The 18164-nt window shown below is 34.5% G+C and overlaps 1 protein-coding gene across 2 annotated transcripts in view; it reads right to left on the bottom strand.

The window, feature by feature from the left end:
• The window catches only part of Dcc (DCC netrin 1 receptor), a 1059673-nt gene that overhangs the window by 392802 nt on the left and 648707 nt on the right, over window positions 1–18164 (bottom strand). For both annotated transcript variants that reach the window (XM_034518676.2, XM_076912482.1), the window contains exons 6-7: window positions 10698–10852; window positions 7960–8080 (exon numbers count right to left, since the gene is read on the bottom strand). In XM_034518676.2, coding sequence (XP_034374567.1) covers window positions 7960–8080; window positions 10698–10852 — 276 coding nt within the window. The remainder of the gene's footprint in view (window positions 1–7959; window positions 8081–10697; window positions 10853–18164) is intronic.

The raw sequence follows: 18164 nt of genomic DNA, 5'->3' as shown, positions 1-18164 counted from the left end.
AGAAGTGCTTGCTGACAGGAACCTGATATAGCTGTCTCCTGAGAGGCACTGGCAGAGCCGTAGCCTTGCATTTTGATCCCCAATAAACCTTTGTTTTCATGAAGTGATCCAATTTAGTGTTTTCATTGTGCTTTTGGTTGTACATGTAGAAATCCTAGTTGGTATTAATGCTCTTCAAGAGCAGTGCAAACGTAGGATGAGTTTGAGTTAGTTTGTAGGGATGGTAGCTCACCTTAATCTACGTTTGATGCAGGTAATACTCTATTCAGTACCTTAGCATAGCATTTATAAAAGCCATATTATTAATTGTTAACAAAAAACCAGAATACACACCCTCCTCTGTTTATTATATAGACACTTATATACATAAATAATTTTTAATAAAATTTTCTTCTCTGTGTTGATTGTGTTCCCTTTAAGACCCAAACAGTATCAAATAATCATTCCAAGATAAGGCATGAGAAACACTCTTTTGAGTTGTTAGTTAGGGTTGTCCAAGAGAATCCAAAACACACAGCTATTATTCTTACCTTTGGTTGTACCCAGAAGTGGAAGGTAAGTCCCTAGTGCTGCATAAACCATGAACTTCAGATAAAAGGTTCAGAGGTTCCTGAGGTGGAAACTGAACCAAGTCTCCTCTCCCCAAAGACTAGCTTTCATGGTGCCAAAAGGAGCTATGCATGCTACAAAGGAGGGAAGCAACCAAAAGTCTTATACAGCTATTACTCTTATGAATCACAATAATAACCATCATGGCACGAGTACCCTAAGAATTAAATAGTGGATTAATAGTAGATTAATTTGATTAGAACAAACAGCTCTCAACTGGACATTAGACTCGCCCAACAAGAGAGAAACCATGTTGAGTACTGGTATCCAAGCCAGTGACTTTGACTTGGACTTGACCAAGTCAGGTCAAGAAAAGTCACAGATCTTTAAGGTGAACCTACAACCACTACTTTGTTAAGCAGCATAATCCCTAAATACATTTAAAATATTTGTCCTTACATCCACAGATAAGTGTATCCTTCACTCTTCATCAAGGATATTTCTAACTGCAGGAGATGGGGACCATTACCTAAAACCACATCCAATCAAAATGAAAAGTCAATGAGTCCCCAGGACACATCTACAATACAACTCCTCCACCTAAGACTTAGGTAACATCATGGAAAAGGAAGGAAAAAGATAGTAAGGTACAGAGGATCAGAGAGCTTGCCATGAGTGTGTGTCTCCTAGGAATGTCAGAAGCTATGAGCATAAACTCTCACCATCATGGATACCTAAACATAAGCTTAACAAGGAATACAATAAACATGTTAATGTATATGAAGAACTACAGGTAACTAAGGAGTGATGAGAGAGGGAAAATAGTCTTCCCCAGAAGAGAGCACATCATACAGTTATTTAGTATCAAACGGTCAGCACTGAAAACATACATGCAAGTAACATTATATAGACTGAGCGAGCTATATGTATATATTAAGGAATAGATAGATAGATACATACATACATACATACATACATATATATGTACATACATATGTATATACATACATGTATACATACATATATACATAGATGAGATAGATGATAGATAGATTACATAGATGTGCACCAAAATTAATTATGAGAAAAGAGACTATGATTAGAAAAGGAGTGAAAGAGTTTTATGAAAAGTTCTGAAGAGAGCAAAGGGAAGGAATAAATGTTCTATTACAATCTTAAAAACATAAAAGAAATAATTTAAAAATAAAATATATGTGAAATCTAGCTATCAAATTATATGTGTAGTTATACATATTAATTATTATTTAAGATATTTATGTTGTGTGTGCCATATGTGGATGTAGCTATCTAAAATGAGTGATTATTTTATAAGAGGTAGAAATATAATATACACAAAAACATTTGAATTCTATGAAGGAATCAACATTTTCTCTTACTCTCCCAATATTTAGCATTTTAAGAACCCATGGATTATATCATTGTTTGGTGTGTTTACCAGCAGAATATGATGTGATCAATATTTATGAGTCTCTCCTATTTCCCTTGTTGTATGGTTTACAGTTATTACTGATCTCCATGCACTGCTATCATTTCAGAATTCATTTCTAATGTCAAAGCCTGCCATACAGCCATAGCCACTTGATTAGCACAGGACTGGCTCCTAGTTTTAAGCACATGCAGGATAAAGGACAAGGTGAATGACAAGCCTTTATTTGTTGAGAAGTCTCTGCTTACATTGAATTGGATGGCAGACTTATTAAAATGATATGACAAACTACCCTGAAAATCTTTGCAGTACCGATAAATTTATTTTTCTTTGAGATAACATTGCTAACTGAATAAAAAAATCTATAGTTTAAGTGGGATTAAACATTAAAACATTTCTTCATTAATTTCTACCTTGGAAGGTAGAAGATAGTGAAGTCAAGCTTTTACTTTATCCAATCCAATAAGTAGTTATTATTTTGGACAATAAACAAAAAGGTGAATTCCATAGTCAACATTTGTGTAGAAATTTATGTCCTCCAATTTCCTTTAAAACAAATTTACATTGGGTCCGCAAGAGAGTGTTTGTGTCTGGTACACATATCTGCACATATGTGATTAGAGCACAGCAGAGGACAATCTCAGTGTAATTACCAGGTACCTTCCTCTTTTGTTTAAGACTGGATTTCTGACTGACGTGGAACTTCGCATGATATGCCATGCTAGCAGTAGGGTCAGGGATAAGCTTGTTTCTGCCATCATCCTGAAACCATCACTGACAATGTCAAATGTCCAGTACTACATATGTTTTTGTTGGTTTGTTTATGAGTGTGGTTTTATTTTTGTGTGGCTTCTGGGCATCCAAACTTTGGTCTTCATGCTTCTAGGGCAAGTGCTTCACTAACTGAGTCACCTCCTCAGTCTCTACTTTAATTCCTTCGATCAATTCCTTATTCCAATTTACAACTGAGAAACTGGAGCCTTGGAAAGCTTTGGCAACACACCTAGGATGCATAGGACTACTCAGTATGTTTCCAATGGTGTGTAGGGAAGCCACATAAGAATGTCGAGATGACTATGCACAAACCTCCCATTTCTAATGACTTGTACGGGGTAAATGACCAATTTGTGCCAAATCTATATACCATTTTGGACAATAGTTAACTTGACTTTCCACATTTCTAACCGAAACTGGAGACTTAAATAGAATGGGTGGTGAGCACAAATTTAATCTTATTTTAATTTTTAGCATGGCAAGCAAAACATAGCATCTTTATTATTTGAATTTATGGCCATATATGATGAAGCTAATAATTTCATTTAGTAGCTCTTTTGAAAAATCGGTTCTGTATTGACTTAGAATTAATTTTAACTATTTACAGAATATAAGTCTGCAAGAATGCTGAGCTCTATGCTGTCACTGCAATAGGAACTTATTCCATAATGCTATGTTGGACTTTTAGTCATTTGAACTCAATGAAAGAACTCGGAAAAGGGATATTACCATTTTAACTAGCAGTTTATTTTGCATGAGACAACTGTCTGGTGACACACGTGAGTTTGTCTTCTAGCACTCAATCTACTTTGTATGAATCCTCTTCTAATTCGGCTCCCTAAGTTCCTGGAACAGTGTGATCATCTACTAACTACACTAAAGTGTTTACACTGAAGAGTCTTTTTTCAAGGTAAGAGACAGACATTCAAATTAATTTGCCACCAAGAGCTACTATGAGGGAGAGTGTGTATTTTAGATTTAGTTACAGGCTCTCCAATATAGCTGTGTACGTTTCCTTAAACTTAAAATGTTGTATTCTAACAGTTCCTGAAGTGTTGTGACTAACTGAACATTTTTTCAATGCTCTGTAAAATGCCTGTGAATTTATGAGGTGAATCCAACCTTGAGAAATGTACACCGTCATGGCTCACAGTTGGCATGCAGTTACATTGGCATTCACATAGACATGGTGCCTGTCTCTTCGGATCCATAAACTATTTGTTCACCTTGATTCATAACCATTCACAAAAGAAAATACCACAGGTTTCTGATTTTATGTGTTGGTGTTCATGATGAACAAAATAATTTTGCTAATTCCAGGCTATATGATATACTACCTTGATAAAATATTAAAAATATAGTATCATTTGTAATAGGTAACCTTTTCCAGGGGAAGAGATGTAATTGTTAAAAACCCTCATTTTTCTTAATGTTGAATAAATTTATTTCCTATACTACAATGAAACTCTATCTTGGAATTTATATTGGAGAGAAAAAAAATAAATCATTCATTAGAAAATATGTATTATTCGCATGCGACTCCCACGCTGTATATTTTTCTTGTTTGTTTGATTTGAATAGTTGGTGCAGTACATTCAAAATTTTAAAAATGTCTTTTATTTGTGATCATAGGGATTCCTCCTACAGCTCTTTTTTATGTAGTAGAATATAAGGAGGGCATCTTTTCTTCACATGAACTTTGTATTCTTTCCTTATATATTTCCATTAAGTGCATCTCAGATTGCATAATCTTCTGTGATAAGTATATTATTTGTAATGCAATCTTCACTCTGTAGCTAGAAAGCTAGTTCCAGTGATCTACTGAGGTTACTGTAAAGAGACTATATATACACCCCAGAAGCTAGAGCCATAACAAATAAATAGAAGAAAGTAATATATTTATCATTTGTCCCTCTTCTTCCCTGTTTCCCCATTTTCTAGCTCCAAAATAACTGTCAGCACTTCCAAAAAAACCCCTGTATATGGAGTTCTTAATTTAATATTCATTTCAATCCAGTTTAGTAGATGTGGACTCAGGGATCAGCTGAATAATTATTTCACCATAATCGGCAACACAAAGAAGAGCCTAGACAATGTTTACATATGTGCAGCACTGGCTATTGAAAATTCTAGAAGATGAAATGTTTTATGACACTAAACACATCCAAGGCGAGGTATTTGCTAAATAGTGTTATCGGATCTATTTTCACTTTCACTTGGAGAAAGACTTCTTATCAATACCCTTTACATCATCCCCACCCAACTTCCAAAATTAACTGAAACAAACAGAAACAAAAGAATGTCATCAGTTCTGAGAAGAGACTATTATACACAAAAGAGTTGTAAATCCACTAAACTTCTATACTTTATATAAGTAAAAGCACTGTTTACATGGTGTAGATATGTATTTCTGGTATTCATTAAACTGTTCAATATGCAGGATTCATACTTTGTCCATAGTAATACATAGGACTCAATCCTGCAATCTGCCCCATTTACATGTGCAAATGTTATCCAAGCACCTTTATTGACAGAGTCTCTTATACCATAATAATTTTTAAAATAGTAACCAATGGATCTTGATCTAGTGAAAATCACACATAGATTTACAGTACACACATTTTCAAATTTTTCCCCAAATTTGTTTTCTGTAAACAACATATCATTGACTGAATTTAATTTAAGAGGATTAGATTACTGCAATCCCTGAGACGCTAATTACTCAAGAGAAAATGAAAAGAAAAACATCAGATAACTATACATAAGAGACCGGGGAAACTACTTGAGGCTTATGGAAATGGACAGTGGGTTGAACAGGTTACTGTCTTCATTTTGGGAAGAAGCAGATTGCTATGGTTGCCAAGAGTAACTCCGAGCCACAAGTCTACGGATACTCACAAGCTGAACAGCTGTGCTATGCAGGACCACAATGTGCCTCAAAATGTATGTTGACCATTTATTGTTTAGATTTAAATAGAGAGGGTTATGTGCTTCACACCATGGTCAACCTCACTGCTTAATTTATATTTATAACTGGCCTCCCCACCATCTGTGCACACAGCCCACACCACATCTTTGAGGAATTAGAGTGTCATTATTTGAGGATCAGATTCAGTAGCCAGAAATAAAGCAATCCATCACTTAAGTGGGGAATATAAGAGATTCGTAGTAATATTCTTTCACGTTTTATGATTTCTCTCTTCATTTCATACCATTTCTTTCCAATTCAATGGCAATTGCCAAAGATGATGCTCCAGAGTGTCACTGGCAAAACTTCTCAAGTAGATCATGAAAATCATCATAAGCTGACTTTAGTGAAGAAACAAATTCTATTACTAGTACTTGTCCCAGGCTCCTTTGTAGACACTTATACCTAAGTGAACCAGGATCTAAGGGTGATTACAAAACAACACCAACACCTATTGAAAGAGGAACTTTCTGGCATATGTACAATTTAATGTTTTTACTCCATTCCTTGGGGGAGCGAAACTATGGAAATTTAAAAGACAAGAACCATTTTTCTCATAGTATCTATTTCTGTGTCCATTGCACCAGATATGTATTCTTGTTATTTAAATTTTAAGTCAACTAATTCAAAGTATTTTTTAAATTACTTATTTGTTTTTATTTTATTTGTGTTTTCTCTGCATAGATGTCAGTCTAAGGGCATCAGATCCCCTGGAATAGGAATTACACATAGTTTTGAGCTACCATGTTAGTGCTGGGAATTAAACCTGGGTTCTCTGGAAGAGCCGCCAGAGCTCTCATCCACTTAGTCACCTGTGCAACACCAACTTAAAGTATTTTTAAAAGACTTAAACTTGGGTATTTTAAAAAAGATAAATCAAACAAATTGATCCCATAAAATATCAATGTATATAGTAAGTAAGCACAGGTACACTCATACAAGAACTCATACTCTAACTTTAGCCAAAATACTAAAGTAATAATAAGTTTAGTGTTTATCCCCAGATGGCTAAGTAGCTCTGTAAAAATAAAGATAATAACAACAACAACAACAACACTATATACTTAGTGTTGTCACTGCTTTTAGTCCCTTGAACCTATTTCTTGTCTCTGCATAGAGGTTCTTTAGGTTCAGAGAAGGACATAAGATCTTGGAGTGATGAAACAAAGTCTGTTTTTCTCAAAAATACCCTGTTGAAATTCCACCATCGTGGAAAATACACATGCATTTACTTCAAACACACTTTTTTATGTTTTTCAGAGATTTCCTGTTTAGGCATCTTGCTACTTAGTATTATTCTTTGTCTTAGCTCCTGGCTTAACTTCACAACTGACTGTGTCTCTTTCTATCTGTTGGAGGAAAGGACTCATTGGACAGAGTTTAGCAAAGGAGCTTAGGCCTCGATTTACCCTTGTTTCATTCAAGTGTACAAATGAGTCTCTTTCCTGTGTTACCTCATTGTATTTTTCCCTGCATTGTGAACAGCACAAGAACATTTCCATCTAGAACAATTTTTCTTTTTTCATGCTTGGAATCATTCCTCATCAGTACATACACACACACAGTACACACACACATGCACACACACAATGGGGGAGAGAGAGAGAGAGAGAGAGAGAGAGAGAGAGAGAGAGAGAGAGAGAGAGAGAGAGAGATTCTCCATCAAGGGTATATTACTGGATCATTTGAAGAAAGAAAACTTCAATAAAAACACAAAAATAGACATATATCAGAACTTCAACCAATCCTCCAGGTCTGTGGTAAGCTGCCAGAGACGTCTCTAAGCATCTGTGCTCAGCTCTGTCAACTCACTGTCAACTCACACAGATGCAAGTATGTTTTAAAAGTTCATATATATACCTGTGTGTATATGCACACAAATCTAAACTTACACATAATGTTATTAGATTTTTACATGGAATATTGGAACAAAAGACAATCACATAATAGACAGACAATAATAATTTATTGGTGGCTTTCTGAAGCCACGGGTACTAATGTCCATATGGTTCTGATTTCATTTGATATACATGACAGGTAGCAGAATAAGATAGACAGATCTAATATAGAATTTCTTGGAAGGGATATATCATAAACACACACATGTATACCTTGATGATATAAATAATTTCATCCTCACGTTGAGCCACATGGAAACTGTGTGGATGTTGACAAGCCCCACACAATTACAATGCTAAGCTCCATATCTCCCATGTCTTACCAGGCTTGGGGACAATCAGCTGAGCGCTGCTTTGGGCATTGCCAGCCTCATTTTCAGCCACACATTGATAAAATCCTTCATCTGATTTCACCACCCCAAGAATCCGTAAGTTGCTTCCTCCCTAAGTGGGGGAAAAAGGAAAAGCAGATGAAATAATTTTGCAAAGGGGTAAAGACATAAATGTAACAAAATAGACACAGAACACAAAAGAGTTAAGAAAATTTATGAATGGATCTAGCCAATATGCTCTATGCTCATTGGAAAATATTCCACATCTTCACTTTATTTCTGAATCCTTGGGCAGGATTCTGCTTAAGTCTGTAAAGAAAGTAGACTCATATAACTATACATCTTCTGAATATTTAAATGCTAAATTTAAATTTTTCTTTATCAAGAATGCAAGAAATCCAGATAAATATCTAAAAAATATGAATTCATCACTTCATGAAAGGTAGGAAGACCTAGGAGGTAAATAGATGAATAAACAAGAAAGAATGGAAAAAACTCCTCCTCCCTGCAAATTCTAAAGAGAAAACTATTTATGTTAAGACATTTCTGGGAGTATTTGCCCAGTGTAGTGTCTGAGGATCTTTTAAAAGAGCAATTTCTTTGGCATAATCTTTGGGGTGTTAGAAGTTGAGCCTATGATAGATTTTTTATGCCCGTTTTGGTTTTGTACATAGTGGAAAAATTTCACCTTCAGCAATTCATTGTGGAAACACAGTAAAGTTAACTCCTTTTGTGTATAATTTAAACCACAATCTGTTTCAAGGATGGATGATAAAATGATCTGGAGATAGTATTTAATTATACAAACTCAGTTTATCTTCAATATTAGTGCAAGAATTAGTTCAGTAAGTGAGACATGCTAAATCACTTCCCCTAAAGTCATTAAGAGATAAATATTACCTCACAGGGAATTCTTAATTGTTTTTAGTGTCTTGTAGTCAATTTTCAACTGATGTAAAATTCTTAGATAAAGCTGGCTAACTTCTAATTAACAATTCTCCTCTAAGTTACTGTCTGAGCTCAGCATTACATGTGTAAAGCACAATGGCTCTCGGATTTCTCTAACTACTCAGGGAATATTTTTAAGCACATTTTGATGTGAATAGGGCATATACCATACATTTTCTTCCACCTAAAGAAAAGAAGCATTTGAATAGCTCAGCTGTAATGAGTCATGCTGTGAGAAAGATTATTCAAACTGTAGGGAAAAAAATAAATGTTGCATTTTATCATGTGTCCTTAAGGGCACTCAACAATTTCCTTTTCATGCAAGTAGCATATATTTTAGGCACATGTACCACTTTTCAAGCTGCCCAATGGCAGGTCATTTTTTAATTCATGGTAGTGGAAAGAGCATTGCATTTAAAATAATGGATTGGTATGGCATTCAAAAGTTAAGTGGTGCTCTCTCTTACTCTTACCCAACCAATTAAACAAATGAAAGTAAAAGCAAAAATGGAAAACAGAGTCAGCAATGATAAAGGTATGGTGTACAGATTTATTCTGTAGAAATACAGTGTGACAAAGTGCATACAACTAGGAGACTATGGACATTACTGAAAGCTGTTTGATTGTAGAAGAGTCATTTACCAACAAGGACACGTAATGCCACAGGGAGACACTGTAGGAGCCTCACTGGATGACTATGCTCTAGATCAACTGCCCGGGAGACTTGGCTCTGTTAAGGCTTTTCTTTGACAGGGTCACATTTGTCTCAAATACAAAAGCTCCTAAGGCTGTCTTCTTTAGTCACACAGTTCTTTTCATAGTTGAAAAGTAGATTTTATAGTTCTTGTATGCTCATATGCCTGAAATCAGAACCTTTGTGATGTGATGAGCCTACACCTGACAGAGAGTTTTCACAGTGCTTTTTCAAACAGCAAATGTTTCTTGTAGTAATCAAGAAACCTGGTATCCTATGGTCTGTCTCCCACCAGGATACTGAGTGTGAACCAGAATTTTGAAGAGGAGGTTTTAAGAAGTATGGTTCACAGTCTTTTTTGTTTCCAACATGGGAAGCAGAGTTACAAAGCAATACAGACTGTGTCGCTCCCAGGTAGAGCCAGGGCCACAGTTACAACTTCTGTCATCACTTCTCAATAGGGTTATCAGGTTTCACCTGGGAAAACAATTAGGGAAGCAGTAGTGTAGATGTCTGCAATATGACAATCATAATAATAACAAGCATATTTTACTGAAAAGAGTCACTAATGGTAGAAACTAAACAAATAAAACTAATCCTAGATCCCTGCATTCTGCAACAGAGTTTGTAAATTCTAACCCATGAAATGACAATGAGAATAATTTGTCACAAACCCTTTGTCTTCTCTTCTCCCATCTTCACCATCCTCTCTCTTCCTTCCTTGTTTCCTTCCTTTCTTATTTCATTGCTTGAACTATCCTTCCTTCCTTCCTTCCCTCCTTTTTTCCTTCCTTCCTTCTTTCTTCTTTTCCTTCTTTCCTTCTTTCTTTCCTTCTTTCATTCTCTCCATTTTGTAAAAATAAAACATGCTATTTTACTGCATAGAATTTCAAGTTTACAAATTATTTGCTTTCCTAAAACAATTCTTATATCAGAAATTGATATGTTTGGGACTCACTCACAGTCTCTGGTTCCTCCAAAGACCTTGGGCTGCTTCTACAGCTTCCATTTTACAGAAGAGAAAAATTAGTGAAAGAATGCAAACAATGACTGGGATTTCAAAACTAATACAAAAAAATATAATTACCACTATCTGAAAATAATCACTAGGAATCACCACATCTCCATTCTTCATCCAATTCACAGTGGGCACAGGCTTCCCCGAAACTGCACATTCAAACTCAATATCCATGCTTTCATAGGCATAGAGGTTGGAAGGGTGATTTAAAAACCAGGGTGGAACTGCAAAGACAGAAAACAGTGAATGAGTGGGCACACAGTTGTGTCTACTGAGGTCTCACTGAAATGAAAACAGTGCTTTGTAATTGTGTTACTTACCGAGTCTTAGCTTATTAAACAAGAATGAGTGGAGGATATATTTCCCCCAACCTCAATGCAATGAGGGCATTAACAATGTTTGACCACAGGAAAGAAATAAAATGTTTCTGAGAAAAATACATACAATAAGTATTTTGGAGACCAAAATGTTTGCATTCATTTGTGCTATGAACTGAAAAGTCGATAATGCTTAGAAAACTGTATCTTGGGAAAAAAACCAGTAAGTTTACATGTATAAGACAATTCAGATAATGTGATCAGAAAGATCTGTAAAAATAAGTTTCATTATGATTTAGTTATAGATGTTCTCTAGTGTAAAGTACCTTGTGATAGTCTTATTAACACATTCATATATTTTTAGCAACTATCCACTATACTATATAATTGCACTGTATATGATTATTCCATGATTATGGTATGCCATCAATTAACTTCATTTAACTTCTTAATTACCATAATAATAGTTGTTCCATAATGAGAATTTGTTTTTGAAAAAACCTACAATATAACACATCTTAGCTAATGACACTAGCTCAGTTCCTCAAAACCAGGAGGTAAAATATTGCATAAAATTTACCCCAGCAATGTGGAGAGTTAAGGCAAAATATGACTTGACTATTCATGTAGTCTGTGAAGAAACATAAAATTCAGTGAAGTATCAGCCATAATCTTGGTTTATGTAGAAAACATGCATCTTTAGTATTCATTTTCCAAGTCAGTCTCTTTTTTTAATCATGGTTTTACCATGTTCACATGTTCAGTGTGCAATGAGTGATAGTTTCCGCACATTTGAGTAACTACAATCTTCCTTCTTCAACCCAGGATTATCAAGCTTGCCCTGGACACCAGAGTATGTATCCACGTTGTCTTTATTTCTCACCAAGAACTATGGCAATGGGGGGAGGGGGGAGGCAGAGAGAGTACAAACATCATGGTTTCATCTTTGTGTCTTCCATCTTTTATTCTCAGTCTTTCTTAGAGTCTTGATTTGTAGCTAATCGTTTGAACCTCCAGGACTAAACTCCTTTTAATTTCTTTAATCTTTCACTAGGGCAATTGATTTAGATGACTGGACTCAGAATCATGAATATTCATGCTCCAAAGTCATGAAAAGGAATGTCTCAGAGCTGTTCTAAACACTGTATACAGGGCTAAATTATGTATTTAATATTGATAATATTATTAGCATAATGATGATTTTTTTCTGATTCCTTTGCCAACTTCACTCACAATGTACCAAAAGACATCTGAAATATTTATTGAGTGCCTCTGAGGACATATATAGGAGCTGAATCTTTACAACTCTGTCCTCAGTTTTACGCAGATTTGCATCCAGTGATTATTTACTACATAACAGGCAGTATTTCTTGGGAAAAGACAAAGTAGAATTTATTAGTCCACTCTCTTTATATTTAGCAGTTTTATCATAGTTCTCTGAGGCATGATGTATTATAATTATTTTAAAACAAAAAATGTTATACTACAAGGCATTTACATAACTTTCTTCGAAATTACACTTTTTGTAAATTAAGAGCCTGACAGCCTGCTGCCCTACCCACATTCTTCACTGCTTTGCTGTAACTTCCTCTTTTGATACCTAACATTCTGGTGGAACAGTCACTCCGAGATGTTTCTAGGGTGTCAGAGATGATAGAAGTATGTTCTGAGAGCTATTTTAGAAATGATAACAACTATCTACACACGCCAAACCATTCAGGCTGTTTGTCCTTTGAATGGGAAACTCCCTAAGTCTGCCCAATCAAACAGCTCTCCCTCTCTCTCATCTGGTTTTAGAAATACATGAGTGCTTTGGAGGTTTGCAATACTGGGCCCATTCACAAATGTATCTTGAAAGTAATTAGCTGCAGTTAACCAAATATTTCAATAACATGAGTGTCTATATGTGAAGAGTATGTTCCAGAGTGGGAGAAGATGATAGATAGATAGATAGATAGATAGATAGATAGATAGATAGATAGATAGAGATAGAGAGGGGAGAGGGTGGGGAGAAGGAGAGGGAGAAGGAGAGGGGGAGAGAGAGGGAGAGAGAGACAGAGAGAGAGAGAGAGAGAGAGAGAGAGAGAGAGAGAGAGAGAGAGAGAGAGAGAGAAATGATGTAAAATGGAACAACAAAACAACCTAAAATTTAGGAGTAGGAACAGGAAGGGTCAAGGGTGCAGGAAAGGAGGAAAGGCATCCAGAATATCTAGAATAGCTGCAGAAGGATGCAACTTTTACTAATCCCAGTGATGGAGCCAGAATGGACTGGGTTTTAATCTTACTCTCTATATTTAGTATAAATACCTCTGATTATACCCTTACTTATAATGTAGAGAGAAGAATTGAGAATAGTGGCAGGCGATATAGGGAAACAATACACAGCTTAAAGGAAAACAGAAGCAGAGGCAATAAGAATGCATAGCCTACATAGTATTTTATTGTCTATAATCTACACAAATAGCTACATAAACATGGACACTAAGTGTGAGTTTGCATGACATAGGTAACTTCATGATATTTAGAAAATTATGTTGTTTTCATGTTTTCTAATTAGAATTATCATTATAATCCTAGATGACAAAGTGATATACTTCATATAGAGGAGCTTCTGATAAATTGTATTTAACTGATTTCTTATTTTCAAAATAGCTACATTCAGAATCACTTGGTTGTTGTTTGATCTGCTAGGTAGGAATCATTTTCCAATTTATTGTCTTTCATTGGGATAGAGAACATTGAGTGGATCACATGGTCAATTCTGAAATTATTTCACTTTATTGATGATTAAAACTTAGTAAACTATGATTAGGGGGAAAATTGCATTTACTCATATAACATGGGAAGTATTAGGCACTGATACAATAATTATTATGACCTACATGTATATATAGTTACATACATGTATGAATTATGACTGTTTTTCTGAGTTTTCCATAGAATTTAGGCTTTCAATATTACACTTGACACTATGTTTTCACTGACTTATTTACACAATTTTTATAACTGGTTCATCAATTTCTATATTAGATATTTGATAAATTGAAATATATATATCTAAAGTACATTGAGATTTTAAACATTAAAAAAAAAACACATTGTGTATCCAAATTGGACCCAGATCTGTATTTCCTGCCATAAGTCTTATGAGTGTGTGTGTCATATTATGATCAAGATAAGCACCAGTAAAGTCTCTTCACACCACATACTTAGTACAGTGTTTCATTTTCATAATAGAATAGAATAAAGTTTACATTTTCTTGCTATACTATGGTATACTAGTTTAAGATACAGACTAAAATCTTGAACAATTCATGCAAACCTTAAAAACAAAAATCTGAGCTTAAGATGAAAAACAAAATCAAGAATAGCATAAAGTGTAAAATGATATAACATGGCCATTTTATATAAAAACAGAGGTCGTGCAATATATTAGAATAACCTTCTGAAAGAATAATAAACATATCACCTGCATAGACTCAAATACTTGAGTGCTTAAGGAGTGGTATTAGGATGCGTGGCCATACTAGATTAGATGTGGCTTTGTTGGCAGAACTTCATCAGAGGGATGGGGTTTGGGGTTTCAAATGCAATCCATGCCCTGTTTCTGTGTCTCTGTCTCTGTCTCTGTCTCTGTCTCTGTCTCTGTCTCTCTGTCTCTCTCTCTCTCTCTCTCTCTCTCTCTCTCTCTCTCTCTCTCTCTCTCTCTCTGTCTTTTTCTCTCTCTCAGGTCCTTCTCCAACACTATGTCTACCTGTGCACTACCATGATTCCCACCATGACAATAATGGACTAATCCTCTAATTAACTATTTTTAAGAAAGTAGCTATGGTCATGGAGTTTCCTTGGAATTCCTTTACAACAATAAAACACTAAGAAGGAACCAAACTTATACCTGGTATTTGATATACAAATACAATACAATACACAGATAATATATTTATTGATTTTAGCTGTGTTTCCAAACTAATCCTATTTGTCATAATTTATATGAGCCTGGGGTCACTCAAAGATACACCATGACCATAAATAAATTTTAAATAAGATGCTTTTTATTTAGGTACTGGTGTGCCCAGCACTGTACCTAAGAGAGCTCCCAAGATGTGGACCCCTGTCATATCAGCCTAGTATGCACAAAGTCAAACCCCACAAGATTATATGTATTCTGTTGATATGTAGGCAGGGTCTAATTTTAGCATATAGGTTTTACAGTTGTCCCAGTCATCCATTGTTAGCAGAGTAAGCAAGTTTGATTACAAAAGCAGAAAGAGGAGTTAGTCTAATGACCTACTATCTTGGTAGAACAGCAAATTTTACAAGTTCAGTCAGTTCAAGAATAGTTTCTAATGTCTTGGAAATAAAGGGAAAGTGGGCTTCTGGGGTACAACTTATACAAAATAAGAGCTTACATGATTTCATGTTAGAGTATTTTGATTTGTTTTGGCATTGTTTTTTGTTTTCTGTTTCATTTTGTTTTGCATTTTGGTCTCTCAAGTATAGTAGTCTAAACCTTAAATGCAATATTAACTGTCATAATAAATCAAATTATTAAGTGGAAGAAATTGACATTTACAATTGTATTGTATACAATTTTGTTTATAGCAACAAATGGGTGAACAGTGCTTATCTACAGGTAAGGATTAACGTCTGCAGAGTCACATATCACTGCCTAGATTTCACTCCTCAGATAGGAAACTTCTATTTCTTCTGTTAGAGGCAACTTGAATCCCAGTTGTATGTGGGGTTTTGTCTTTTTCTCCTTCACTTAATATTCTAGCTCTGTGTCCAGTATTTATTAAGAAGTGTTTGCTAATTCATCTTTCATATGTGTAAGTATCTGTTAGCCAGATAAAGGTTCTTGAGTGCAATTCCCTGAGCATGTGACTATTTTTTAGTCTTCTTGTATGTATAGATCTGCCTTTCATTTCTATGAATGCAATAATTACAGAATTTTAAACTATTTACATGCAGCCATTGCTTAAAAAGGAAGAAGAATTAAGTACCATGAAATTTCAAACACTTCAAATATGAAGGGTACAATGACAGTTTCTGGCAAGATATTGATTTCAATTATATTTGACTTCTTTCAATAAAAAGAGGCTCATGACTGGAAATATTCCTATTTGTTAACAAGGTTTTGATTTTATAGGGTCTTTATGTCTGTATAGTACAATAAAGATTCTGAAAAATATTATAACTGAGAAAATGCTGATCTAAGTCAACTGTCAATAAACAGAATACAGAAAAATATAAGAATTCTTGAATGAGATTTTTATCTTTAATAAAGATCAATATATGACATATTCCTTCAGATGCTTATCAGCATAGGGAGGGCAGGACAGGCAAAACTTAATGTCAGGTATGTTCTCTTTTCTTTGTAACATCTCTTTGTTCACTCACATTCATACAAAAGCTGCTTCTGTTATTTGAGGTCCAAAGTCCTCAACAGGAACCAATCTAGTGGCATGGGTTTCATCAACGCCATGATTATGGCAAATGTATACTTAGTGTCTTTTCCTCCTTGGTCTCTACTCATGACTTCAAGCCTTAGATTTAAATAAGTTATTGTTTTCTCTTTATTGGTATGTTTTAAATAGAACAAAATGTTATCACTCTTCTCATTTTTAAGTCTGTAACAAACAATAATTTAATGCATATTTCATTATAAGAAATTGTTTTCTATATTATTTGAAGTTGAAGAGATTTTATAAATTTTTAAAGATTTTTATCGCTCTTTGAAATGACAAAAAACCCTTTTTAAGAAATATTTTAATTTTTAAAAATGTAATTAAAATATAATTACATTTTCTCTCCATTCTCCAATGTCTTGCCGATCTATTTACCCACCCCACTCTACAAGCTAAATTTCATTCAAATTATGGCCTCTTCAACAATGCTTTTCTGCAATTCTAGTGGCATAAGTGAACAGAAGACAATAGAAATCACTCTAGTGAATCCTAAACATGAATCATAAAATACAGTTTTTGTTAGGAAAAAGTTATCTACATGATCTTTTAGTAACCACTAATTCTCCGAAAGAATAATGGTCATTTGGTACTGGATAACCACTTAGTGCACTTTTCCTTGGGGAAGGAAATTATTACCACTTTCAACATTAGGTCTTTACACCATCCAAAAGTTATCTAAAAGTAACATTATATAGACTAAGAGGTTGTATTTAAGAATATAATCATATTCATATACAAAAGTGCATACAATAACTATTAATGTAAAAACAGGCCATGAATTTTAAAGAGATCAAAGGGGGATAAATGGAAGAGTTTGAAGGAGGAAAGAAAATGGGGGGGGGATGACATCATTGTATTATAATTTTTAAAAAGGACATAATAAACTATGAATATGTAAAATTAAATAAAATATGAAAGGGTAGAAATATAAAACCCAGCGTGTCTTAGAGTGGGCCTTTTGGATTTTATCTACTCATTTATTTTTAGAATAATAGCAGGAGTCTTTTTCTGAAATGTAAACATGTGAAGAAACTAACCACTCAATGGCTAAATGCCCCCACTGTGTCTGTAATACAGAAAGAATTCTCCATGCCCAAGGCAACTGCTAAGAAGCAAACCCCCTGGTACTAAATGTGAACTTAGCCATACTGTAGAGTAGGAGAGAAAAGACACACCTAAACAGAATTAATGTTGTTAAAGACTGCCCAATTCAACAAAGAGAAATTGCACTCTCATTTTCGAAATTTGTTTATTTATTTATTTATTTATTTATTTATTTTTTGTTTAACCCTATGCCAACTTTTGCTGTCCAAGAGACTTTTGTTCAAGGATCTTAATTTTAAATGTAAAAATTTAGTTTTTTTATTTACTTAGTAACAAGCTTCCATATGAATACTTATGTCTAGGCCTGTTTTGTGTGATGACACATAAGAAATCTGTTTAAAATTTCTCTCTAATCTTGTTCATTGTTACTTCTACATCAGTCTTCTGCTTTAGGAGCAGTTGTTGAGCACTGCATCTCATTTTTCAGTTATGTCTCTCATATACCTACCTATACTCTCCCAAGACTGTCTAGGTTGGGGTAAGTTCCACATTTAAATAGTAGGAATATGATGTCCTGGGTATAAAACCATATATTTTTTAAATGCAATTAATTTTAATTGGAGTTTTCATAATACTTTTAAAGCAGTTTTCACTTTGTATTTTCTTCTCTATTTTTCTTATTCAAGAAGATCTTTAGGTATATTCCC

The sequence above is a fragment of the Arvicanthis niloticus genome, chromosome 14 (genome assembly GCF_011762505.2).
Source record: "Arvicanthis niloticus isolate mArvNil1 chromosome 14, mArvNil1.pat.X, whole genome shotgun sequence".
In the NCBI taxonomy this organism is placed as follows: domain Eukaryota; kingdom Metazoa; phylum Chordata; class Mammalia; order Rodentia; family Muridae; genus Arvicanthis; species Arvicanthis niloticus.
Note: the sequence above shows the minus strand (reverse complement) of the source record. Positions and strands in the feature narration are given on the sequence as shown.